Source organism: Micromys minutus (genome assembly GCF_963924665.1).
Source record: "Micromys minutus genome assembly, chromosome: 33".
NCBI classification, from domain to species: domain Eukaryota; kingdom Metazoa; phylum Chordata; class Mammalia; order Rodentia; family Muridae; genus Micromys; species Micromys minutus.
Window position 1 is genome coordinate 2,753,079 of NC_137968.1, and position 12,667 is coordinate 2,765,745.

Sequence of the window (12,667 nt, forward strand, 5' to 3'; positions counted from 1 at the left end):
TTATGAAAATGAATTCAAGCTCTTAATGATAATTTTATGTGTAGCATGTTTTTGCCTACCTATGTGTCTGAGCACCACATGTGTGCCTGATACCCACAGAGGCAAACAGAGGGCATGAGATCCCCAGAACCAGAGTTACAGCCACCGCATGGGTGTTAGGAAGCAAACCTGGGTCCTACTCAAGAAAACCAAGTGCTCTTAACTCCTGAGCAATCTCTTCAGCCCCTCAAGCAGCCCTATCTAATGAAGAACCTGATATTATGTTATCTGGAGTTATGGAAGAAGAGCTTGTCAAATACAACAGGAAGTGACCCTCTGATGAGGCAGAGAGCAACACACAGAGCTCCCTCTGCAGGACGGGACTGCCATTGCAGCTCCAGGGGATCTGATGTTTTCTGGATTCTGTGGGTCAGGCACACGTAGTGCTCAGACACACATGCAGGCAGGCCGAGACCGGTATCTGAGAGCGAAGAGCCAGATTTAAACTCCTGCTCTAAATTCACCAGTGAGGGTGAGACATATCTCTCAGCTCGTCTGGATAGTTCTTTTCTGGGAAGAATAAATACGGACAGCAGCTTCTCCCGGAGAGTGCTACCACACGTGGTTACAGGCTTTTAGTTCACTGCCTAGCCAAATTAAAATGAGCTACCAGCTGGGCCTGTTGGTGAATGCTCTTAACCCCAGCAATTGCGAGGCAGAGAGACAGCGGAGCTCTGTGAATTCTCGGCCAACCTGGTCTACAAGGAGAATTGTAAGCCAGCAAGGGCTCTGTGGTAAGGCCCTGTCCAAAACAAACAGAAACCCAACAATAAAGATATGTAACAAGTTTCATTGTTTCATTGTTTCTGTGGGTGTCGCTGTCTCTGGTTCCCACAATCCTTCAGTGGTCACTTACCTGTCTGTGAGATTATAGGAACAGGTGTGGAGAAGTAGGAGCAACGGGTGAGAAAACAGATTGTTCGTCCTTTCAGGAAATAATTAAAGAGCACTTGATCACACTGAGAATCTCAGAACCCTCACCAAAGATGAGGTACCTTGGAAGGAAAGGGTCTGCCGAGCCTGGGGCTTCCCTTCCACTGAGGATCCAAAGCACAGTGGGGTGAGGGTATTCGCTGGGCTGGGAAGAGAACAGAAAGGCTCTGATACATCCTGGGGTCACTCCAGCAGCCCAAGGAGACAGCCAGCCTGGGAAATGAACTGAAAAGTGACTGCAGTCGAAGTCCCCCGTGCCACCTTAAAGGAAAAGGAGGTTTAGATAAAGTCCTCACGTCCGATGACAACCAATTGTCACCCCCACAGCTGGTCAACTAGGCCTCTGTGCAGAGACTGTCATGGGGAGACATTTTGCTGACCGTTTCAAAGGTTAAAGAGCTCTGCTCTCCAAGAATTTACGGAGAGGATAGCAGAGAAGGCTTTATGGCAGTGAACTCAGTAGAAAGACCACACACACAGAGACAAAGGGATAAATACATGATTCAAAAAGAGGTGAAATTTTCATCTTGTCAGACAGACCAGAAAATGAGGCGCGGAAAGAGAAGACGGATGGATGGCGGGTTAAGAGTCCATATATCAAGAGACGGGGGTGGGAGGGGATGGGGGTGGGAGAGACTCTCGGGAGGTTGTTTGAGGTTGTTTGGAATACGAGCATGGGAGAGACTGCTCCAAGTCTGCTCTTGAAGAGGAAGCTCTGTGGTGTTTCCAGCAAAAAAAAGGAACCACCTGAGGGAAACCATTGTCCGCATGACGACATTTTCTCGGTGCGCGCTTATCCACCTCCATAGTCCGCGGTGAGGAACCAGGAGCGCAGCTTTTTGAAAAGATGAAACAGAGAAAACTTCCCCTATCTGAAAAATGTCATAATATATGTCAAATTCATGAGCTTTTATTTACTCATATAAATAAAAGGCCTTTCACGCCATAAATAAGTCTTTGGCGCCCCCTACTGGAATACCTTAGTATTCTTAAAATTAACTGCTCAGTATTTAAAGTAATTTGAATTTCACACCATATGCACCCCAATCCGACTCATCTCTCTGTCCCTTAATATCTGCCCTCTGCCCTGCGGTCTCTCCTTGCAAAGCAAAATGAAATTAGAATTTACCAAGTCTGGTGGAAGCTGTAGGTTGTCATAGTCGTGAATGTCCGTTGTGGTGAGTCATTGGAGGCTTTTGCTAACCTGTCTGAACTGGATCTTCGCAGGGACTCCTCTCCGACATCCTGTTGTTGTCTGGTGTCGGGGAGATCCTGTAGCTTTTGGATCTGCACGACCCGCACTTTCACACACTCCGGCCGATCAGAGCAGGGTGGATTCGCTGGGGTGGGCCAACGCAAAGCCCTGTGTCTGGGCCTGTGGCTGAGCTGGTCCATCAGCACCAACGCCACCAGGGCGCGCTCTCCCAAGTGCTCCTGCCTGCCACAGGTCACTGGGGAAACCTTGACCTTTCCACTCCACAGACAAGGGGTGGGGTCGGCTCTCCCCTGCTCGGGCCCTCGAGGCTGCCCAAGGATGGGGCCCTGCGCTCCTACTACCAGGGAAAGCTCTGGAAAGTGCTGTTCAGGCCAGGGGTGGGGCTGCTCTCCTGAAAAAGCAGCCAGCGAGGGGCAGGGCCAGCTCTCCCCCTCTTATGACCTTGGTGGCTAGATCTCCTCCTGCATCTTTCCCTTGCCCAAGCCACCACCCCTCAGCAATAATCTGATTTATTATTATTTATTATTATTTATTATTATTATTATATTATTATTATTATATTATCATTGGTGTTCTGCCTCCATGTATGTCTGTGTGAGGATGTCAGAGCCTCTGGAACTGGAATTACAGTTGGTGAACTGCTGTGGTTGCCGGGATTTGAACCTGGGTCCTTTGGAAGAGCAGCCAGTGCTCTTTCTCTCCAGCCCTAATCTGACCAGAAATGATCTAAAGAAATAACATAAACAGGACCGTAATTTGTTAAGTGCCCAAATCCTCGCTGAATCTTTGTGTCATGAATTCCTAACTGTGATTTATGCTAAGGTTAAGCCAAGGGAACAGAACTTAGCTTTGGGGGTTGGAAAGATGGCTCAGAGGTTAAGAGCAAGCACAACTCTTGCACAGGTCCCGTCACCCACACTGGGCAGCTCACAACCTGTAAATCCAGGTCCACGGGCTTCCTCTGGTACCTGCACTCCTACCCTTACCCAGACTTACAAAAATACACAAAATTTAAAATAAAACATACTTTAGAACTTAAGTTTTACAGGGTATTAAAATGTTTGTATAGTGTACATTGTATGCTTATATGACGTTCTAAAAAGTCAAAAACTATATTAAAATGTTCCTTTGGACTGGACATCGGTTTGGTTGGTAAAAATGCTTGTTTAGCACACATGCAGCCTTGAGTTCAAACTTGGGTCATCCTCGGCTTCATAGTGTTTGAGGCCAGCCTGGTCTACATGAGAATCTGTGGGGTTTTGTTATTTTGTTTTTAAAAGACAGCGGCTTAAGATACCTTTAATAGCCTGCAATCCGAATCTTGATATATCTGCATAAACCGAATGCTTCTAAAGTTTACAATAAACGTAAACCCCTTTCTTTTCTCTGGGCTTTCTCTCGCCCAGAGACCCACAAGCGAGAACACGCTAACCCAAGCACAGTGGCTGCTGCTTGCTGCCTTCAGATTATACGGCGGGATCACACTGGGGATCTTGTTTCTCTTGCATTGGGTTGTGTTTTGGGGGTGGGGTTGTAATTTTTGTGTGTTACTTAGTCACAGATGATGAAAAGCTCCTGATCCTTCCTCCTCACACTCAGAGGTCACAGGAGGTCGCAGCCATAATGTCCCTACCCCCAACGCCCCACCCCTCCCATTTCAGCTTTCCTCTGCACTTTCCAATGATAGAGGTGTTTAAGCCACACGGGAACTGAGAAATTACTCACGTAGAATTATTTCAATTAGATTTTTCCCCCCTAGCAAGCCAAGACAATTTTCTTAAATAGCAAAACCACCCTCCATTAACGACGTGTATTAAGTTCTCAGAGTTGTGCGAAGACCTTGTTCACTGCCGGTAGAGTCTGCTAGAATCCCAGCCTTGTCCTGCCTGTGTGCCTCACACCAAGTCATCTCCTGATCCCCAATTTCCTGTTCGATTAAAGGGAGCAGGGTATGTATGTCCCTCCAGGGCTGGAGCAATGGCTCGGTAGTGAAGAGAGCCCGGCTGCGCGCAGAGGACCCGGGCTCAGTTTCCATTGCTCACACGCGGCTCACAGATCTTAACATCAGATCCGCAGATCCGATTCAGCCTCTGCAGGCTCCCGCCCACACACACAGCGGGCACACGCATACACACGCAGAACTACGTCAAACTAGGTTTTCAAACGTTCAGTTCCTCCAAGGATCACAGTGAGGAAAGAGACAAGGTGGGTTGTGGGAGGGGCTTAGAACGACCTTGTTAGCTCATTGTGCGCGCTTCCGAGTTCGGCAGACATCTTTGTGAGCAGCTTACATATTGACTCCGACATCCTCTGAGACTCCGACATCCTGTGAGACTCCGACATCCTGTGAGACTCCGACATCCTGTGAGACTCCGACACCCTGTGAGCAGCTTGCATGTGGACTCAGGTTTGCTCAGCGTTACAGTAAGAGAATCAGGACCAATGCAAATGTCCTAAAAATACACTCTCTGGCCTCTGCAATGCAGGGCGCAGTAAAGACTCCAGTGAACATTAGTAAATTGGTCCTGGTACAGAGGTCTCGGGAAACTAAATAGACGCCAAGGTGGGTGTGGTGGCCTATAATCCCAGCACTTGGGAGGCTGAGGCAGGAGGATTGCTTTGAGTTCAAGGCCAGCCTAGCTATGTAGTGACTTCCTTGCCAGCCTGAACTTCAAAGTCAGAGTCAGTCAAAAGTAAAAGAAAGAAGAAAGAAATATGTGTGTATAGTATAGAAACAACCGATAGTTCATATAGCAATCACCTAGACATACTAAATACAACTCTGTGGTCAGCTTCCCTCTTGTGGGTCTGGAGAGAACGCTTAGTGGCTACGAGCGCTTCTGAACAACCCAGGTTCGATTCCCAGCATCACATGGCAGCTCACGCTGTCTGTAACTCCAGCTCCAGCGGATCTGACGCCCTCACATATCTGCAGCTAGAACCACCAATGCGTATAGAATAGAAATAAGCCGCCCTTTAAAAGTTCCTTTCTTGTGGCCTCATGCAATAAAGAAGCCCTTACACTTTTTTCATTAATAAAACTTAGCTTTTTCTTTGTCATTGATCTATACACAGAACGCACTCATTCCCAAAGCCCTCTTGGAGAAAAGCGCATTACAGACACATAAATTATGTCCATTACGAATAACTTCATACTTTCCCCATTCAAAACCTATCATCTCCACCCAGCCCAAATCTTTTAAAATATCAGAATCTGTTATTATAATTCCAGATATAATTAGAAATGGGAGACTTGTTAAAGTTTGTTAAATAAAATTCCCATTTTAAGTAACTACGCAGTCCCCATAATTGACATTTATTAGTATTATGTAAGTTTACTAAACCAAAAGTGTACTAAAATATCAAGTAAGTGAAAGACTGAAATTATAGATTACATTTGATGGAACTTCTAAAAACATTTTATTTATGTTTAATTTCAGCCATTAACTCATTTTCCAAACCTGAAAGTTCATTGGCCACAAGTTCAAACTTTTTCAAATTATTTAGAAATTATTTTTTAAATAATTGAAGGACATTTCAACACATAGTTATGAAATGCACAAATTTAAAAGGTTACACGGAACAATAAAACACACATATATAATAATCCTAAAAAGTCTTTATTTAAAACATCAAAATATTTAAAAGGGGATATAACAATAGTAAAATAAGATTCTTTCAAAACTCATGTCTTTACAGAAAATATACAATGGCGTACATTATAACATGTACACGGTAGGAAATAAATCACCATCTGTTATCAATGGGAAGATCTGCATGTGTTCAAAATAGTCATAATTTTACGTCAGACAGAACGCGGGCCACAGGGGAGGGTTCCTTAGTCTCTTCAGAGACGCTTTAGGTTCCGCTTGCTCTGGGCACTCCCTGGGAGAACGTCTTTGCTACCTCTCCCCTTTGCTGACCCTCTTCTACAGTCTGCAGACCCATGATACGCACACAGACACAACACACAAAAGTCAAAGCCGCAGGCCAGGCGGCTGCAGAGCCCCCTTTTCTTATGCGGCTGGTACTTAGCTGGAGATTGGCACCTGGGGCACGGCTTCAGGGCTTCATCCGTAAACAGGGTCCTGGCTACCTGCAGTGGAAGCAGGCACACTCAGTCCTCCAGGGACTGAAGTCCCTCCACCCCAAACTCCAGTAACTCACCTTCAGATACTGCTCCTGTTTGCTCCGTTGGTGGGTGAGGGACGAGCTTGCTACGGGTGTCAGAACATCCCCGCCAGGAGACAGAGCTGGGACCTGCTCGTTCTGACCACTGGGTGCCTGTGCCTGCACCGATCTTAAGGCCAAGCGGCTCAGAAGCAGGAGCCGCGTGGCAGCATCCTGGACATGTAACACGGCAGTCCCCTGTGGGAAAGAAAGGAGAAACAACACCGCGAAATCACAAATTTCCCAAGCCAGGACAGCTTTCTGCCTAGCCCGATGTAATGTTTAGGAATAGCTAATCCCATCAGATCCCCCCCCCATCATTTCTCTTTGGGGGGATGGGGTGGGGTCAGGCAGGACATCTTTTCTCACCCAACTTCTAAGTCAAAGGGAAGTTTCGGGGTGGGGAGGCAGTTCTGTGGATAACCACGAAAGCACAACAGCCTGGTGAGTAACATGGGAAGCGGACACAGGAGAAGAAGCAATCCACTACGGGTTTCTGTGGATATGACGGTCACCTTCCCATTTATTTATTATAGCAAGCGTGTCTAAGGAGTCAGACTGTAAAGTGTTGTGCATGTCACACTGCAGGCCGCGCCGCTCAGTGCTGAGCTCCTAAAGCAGCTGCAGTCAGCACAGGTACCCAAGAGGAGCAGCGCGGTGAAACAGAGAAATGCAGGTGACAGGGGACTTGCCTGCAAACCACAGCATGCAAATGCTCAGTCAGTTAACTGGCTTACACGCCGTCCTTTCACCAGTTATGCCTCAGTAACACTGTAGAGGAGTAACTTCTCTAAAGCACAGGCCTGTGAGCTGGGGCTGGGTCTCTACCACGCTACTGTACTTGCTGCCTTGGTGTCTCCTGAGCCGTAATTACCCCTAACAGGAGAACCAGTGAGGGGGTAACAGCTTAAAGATGCAGCGAGCCAGTGTTGGGCTTTGGAGCGAGAATTCAGACGCAGCTGTACTGGGCTCACTGGAGGACCGTCCTTTATGTGGTATTTCTAGTGTTTGCAGCCTAGGCCGCAGTGCCCAATCAAGAGCTCAGGGAAAGAACGTGCTGGATTCTGAGGCGTGTACAGCAGGCGTGCACACACCAAAGCAACCGAGGCGCCGGCCGGGGCAGATGGAGAAGAAACAGCTATTCCTTGTTTGTCTGGGTTTGTTTGCTTGGTTTTGACCAAAGCACACACCATGCCCGCCAGCAGCCTTCGAAACAGACCTCAGCTGAGCAGCACTACTGTGTGCATCGGGCTGCCCTCGAGTTCACAGACACCCACTCACCTCTGCCGCCTGCTGCGGGTTAGCAAAAATACTTAACTGTGAACACGGAGCAGTCTAAGGGCTGTTTATCCACAGTGTGTGACAACAGTGGACACCAGGTGACGGCGCTCAGCTCAGGTGTGCACTCCTGCTGCTCTAAAGACGGAGGGCAGATGACACTCAGCTCTGACTCCTGCACTGGTCTGTGCTCTCCTAAGTTTCACACTTAGCGCCCGCCTTTCTGTGACACCCTACAATCTAGGAAAACCACTAAATGTCTTTATTTTGAAATGTCTGTGGGGATTGGCTGAGACAGACAGACACGTGTGAGACACACAGTGGGGCTTGTGTGAACACCAGGACCTAAGCCTGGGTCCCCAGCACTCACGTGAAAGCTGGCCACAGTGTCCAGGCAGGACAGACAGCACGTCCCTGGAGCTCATGGGCCGGCACGCTTCAGCCAAGCTGCTGAGCTCCAGGCTTAGTAAAAAATCCTGTATCATGAAAGTAAGGTAGCGGGCTGGAGAGATGGCTCAGTGGTTAGAGCACCGACTGCCCTTCCAGAGGTCCTGAATTCAGTTCTCAGCAACCACATGGTGGCTCACAACCATCTGTAATGGGATCTGATGTCCTCTTCTGGTGTGTCTGAAGACAGCCACAGTGTACTCATATATAATAAATAAATCTTTAATGAACATAAGGTAGAAGGCAACTAAGGAAGATACCTGACACTGACCTCAGATCTCCACATGTAGCATCTCACAGACACACGCACGCACACACATGCACACACACAAGCGTGCATACACAGACACCATGGCATGCTGATACACACTCATAGCCACAGTTCCAGGCCTTCACAGTTAGACCCTGTCCCAAAACAAAACACAAAAGTTTAATGATAGTGTACATGTTATTAATACTCTTGATACAACTTCTGTGTCACACCTAAATCTGATTCACTCACAAATGGTGATGTAATTATGGTCATAAGACAGGGGAAATCAGTCCAGAGAAGGGTTGTAGGGAGTGGTGCTTGTGTGGAGAGGCTGGAGAAGGAACAGAATCTCTTCCAGGTAAAACAAGCCTTGTCTGGGCATAGTGGGTTTGCCTTTAATCCCAGCGTGCGAGGGGGCAGGGGCAGGTGGATCTGTGAGTTAGAGGCCAGCCTGGTCCACAGAACCAGTTCCAGGACAGACAAGGCTACAGAGAGATACCCTGTGCCAAAAAAATAACAGATAACAAATATCAGTCAGGCTCGTTACCTAGAAACATAACAGAAGTAGAGACCAGAAGCTGCGGTGCCCATACTTGTAATCCTCACACTCAGGGGTGTGAGGCAGGAGAATGGCCACTAGCTTAGCACATCCTAGGCTCCGAGGGAGGTTGGGATACAGAGTCAGACCCTGCCTAAAGAAGTGCAGAGCGCCCCCTGCCTAGCTGACCTTGGTTCCCGAGTATTTGCTCAGCTGTCCTTAGCACCCCTGTGTTGTGGTCACCTGTGCACCTCCGTCACCCCAGCACAAGATCCAAGCAGCAGGGGTCATGACAGAATGTCTGTCCCTGTGATCTGAGCAACTATTCCGACCTGTCACCAAGCCGCTGTGCAAACAGCTTGACCATCTGCTAAACTCCGTGGACTGCGTGGGGTAGCTTAGAAAGGGTAGCGCTTGTAAGGGAATGTTTGCTAAGGAAACTATTTGAAGACAAAACCGGGCACCTGTCGCTGGGCGGTTCGGAGTCACCGGATACAAACCCGCTTCTGAGGTACCGTCCGCATTACCTGGGCACTGGCTTTCAGCTGTGTGATATAAAGCTTCCTCCTCCTGCTTGCCTTTTTATCCTGAGCCACAATGTCACGCCAGTTTCTGCTGACATCCCATGCACTACAACAAACAGGTCTGTTACTGTGTGTTCTCCAGAGGGTTAAAATCTTCTTAGAAGGAACCAGTAATAAAGACGACCTTAAAGACTTGGGCAGTAGTGAACTTAAGCCCTAAGTTACATCATAAGATTTGAGCTGCTCATTGTTCCAAACCGTTTACCATATGAAAAATCCTATTAAAATACTAAGTGCACGGGGGCGTTGTCTTCTTATTGGTATTTCATATGTGTTCATTTAGTTAAAAAATATTTCTGTGGTGGGTGTTGGGAGGAGGGGAAGGCACGTGCACGCTTCGGTTTCAAGTGGAGGTCAGTGACGTTCGGTTCTGCTCTCCACCATGGAGGTCCCCGGGGTCGAACTTGGCAGGATTGCTGGCACATGCTGAGCCATGCGGGCAACCCTGTGAGTGTTCACTTAAGGCCAGCATGAGCCGTAAGTGGTGTTTCTACCTCTAACCCGAGCGCTGAGAAGATGGAACGGAAAGGCCGCCATGAACTCAGGGCCAGGCTGGGTACACTGAGATCCTGTGGGAAAGGCCGCCATGAACTCAGGGCCAGGCTGGGATACACTGAGATCCTGTCGAAAAACTGACAGCACCAGCAAACCATAAAGCAAGCATGAGCCAATGGTTCGCGGGACGCTCGGTTATAAACCCAGAACACAACATGCAGCAAATGATTATCATCTTTAGCATGAGTAAGCAGTTTCTCCTACGCTTGTATCTAGCAAATCTATTACTGTTGGCCAAAGAAACAACCCTTCACTGGGGATACTAAGTGCCAAATCATAGATACGTATGTAGCATCCTATGTGATGGAGGAAGGTTCTAATGCCAACCCTAGGGGAAACCCTACTGACAGTAGTATCCCCATTTTACTCACAAGGCCCACAGAGAACAGCTTTAGCCCGAGACTCTGTTTCTCAACAGCTTCAACTCCTTAATGAGACTGGACTGATAATCTGGTCTTTATTGTCTTGACTTAGCAGATCACTGAATCACAGAATCCAACAAAGGAGCCACACCTCTCGAAGACAGTCTGTGTCCTTTACATCACACGAGAGGTGGGCAGAAGTCACCCATTGAGAGGGAAGCCAGAACCAGAGGGTTGGCTCAGTGGATGAACTCAAGTAACACACCAACCTGGGATCACAGATTCCGGGGAGATAACTGACATCACAAGGTCATCCTTTGAACTCCACGCACGCGCGCACACACACACACACACACACACACACCTCATGGTACCATAAAGCATGCCATCAAGATTATAAACACACACTATACTCCAGAGGATGGGCAGAAATCACTGAAGTATGTATGACCTGTACCAATGGCTCACATAAGCAACCACCCCAAATTGTGGGCCAGCATTCTGACTCTCTGGTACTGAAACACTCCAATGTAGTGAGAATTTTGAACTTTGGTTTCTTTAAAAACACAGAGATCATTTAAAAGAATATGTCTTCATTTTAACCCCAGATGTGGGATGTGAGGCTGCTTCAGGCTTTCCAAGGCTTTCCACCATGATTTGCCCCGTGCTCTAGCAGAGGTGTGACTTTGACTTTGACAGCTGCAAGTAGTTTCTGTGATTGTGTGATGTCTGGAATTCTGGGAATTTTTCAGAGGGTATATATATGCTAGAGCTATGCTAGGTGGGTTGGTTGAGGTTTGTAGTCATTCATGCTCAAAGAAGAAATTAAATACAAGGATCTCTCTCTCTCTCTCTCCATTCTTAGATGAGCTCCACCGAAACATATAACAACAGTCCTGTATTTGGCCATGCTTTTTTTTGACAACTTAGCATTTGAACACCTTTGAACGGCAAACATGGTTGCACACATATGTGCCCATGTTATCCACAGCATTAAAGCAATGTGTGCTTTACCAAGTACACTCTGAGAAGTGGCAGAACCTTGGAGCTTTGAGGAAGATGTTGGATGAACGGTCAGAGAGCCCAGTGGGGTAGACCTCATCTAGTCCTGGACTGCTAGGAGGTGACTTCATTTATCTAGGGGTGTTTCTCCATCTGTAAATCACACGGATATACAAGGTACTTCAGAAGAAGTATCTGGAAAATGCTACCGTTTTCTACAATAGCCTAGAATGTGTGGGGTAAAGACAAGCTTTGAGAGCAGTGGCCATAAAAATAGCAAGGGCATAATCTACACTAAACATCTTTCCCCTCAGGAAAGAGTCACAAGGTGGCTCATCAAGATAAGAGACTTGCCACCAAACCTAAAGACTCGAGTCCTGGTAGGAGAGAACTGATGTGTGCAAGTTGTCCTCAGACCTCCACATGTACCACACATGCATGCACACACATGCTACAATTAAAATCACTGACTCCTGCATGGCCTCCCGTGGCAACCACCTGTCCCATGTGACTTCAACTTCCTGCAGCCCTCCCACATGCCTGCACGCATTCCGGTTTATGCAGTCTTTGTCATCCGATTCGCAATCCCCCTCCCCCACCTCTGCTTCTCTCTGGATTCACACAGCAGCATGGGATCTACATCTATCTCTGCCACACGCTTCTCAGTTTCTAGTCCCTAAAAACATCCGTCTTTCTCTGCCGCGTGACAACCTAGATGAAACAAGGCATAGCCCCTGGAGACCAATTCTTAAATGAGAGCTAGCTATTTTTTCTGAGATTCTAGAATTTGGCCTAAATGATAATACCCATCATTTGTGATAGGTTCTCAGTGACCACAACTGATGTTCTTGTTTCTAATCAAGTATCTATCAGGACTTCAAAACAATGGGATGGGGACTTTTAATCAAACATTTAAACATCTGCAATAAATTGGACATGGTAGCACATAGCTTGGAATCACAGAACCTGAAAGATGGAGGCAGGAAAATCAGTTCAAGGTCATCCTCAACTGTATAGTGAGCACAAGGCTAGCCGGGGATGAGAGCCCATGTCCGCTTGTCTCTCTGTCTGTCCATGCAGTGCACGCCCATGCACGACCATGCACGCACACACACGTGTGCACACACACATACACACAGAGCACTGGGGACTGGTAAAGTGCTTGCTGTGTAAGCAGGAAGCCCCGAGTTTGGATTCTCATTATCCAAATAAAAGCTCAGCACTCACTTGTAATCCCAGGGTGCGGAAGTAGCTGTGAGAGGATTTCTGCCTGGCCTTGTCTCAGAAAGT

The 12,667-nt window shown here is 47.5% G+C and overlaps 1 protein-coding gene across 1 annotated transcript in view; it reads right to left on the reverse strand.

Annotated features, from left to right (window-relative positions):
- Positions 1-6,035: 6,035 nt before the first annotated feature.
- FBXO43 (F-box protein 43) overlaps positions 6,036-12,667 on the reverse strand; it is a gene marked incomplete at both ends in the record, with an annotated part of 10,032 nt that continues 3,400 nt past the window's right edge. The window contains 3 exons of the mRNA XM_080909407.1: positions 6,036-6,284; positions 6,356-6,556; positions 9,402-9,504. Of these exons, the coding sequence (XP_080765533.1) occupies positions 6,036-6,284; positions 6,356-6,556; positions 9,402-9,504 (553 nt within the window). The remainder of the gene's footprint in view (positions 6,285-6,355; positions 6,557-9,401; positions 9,505-12,667) is intronic.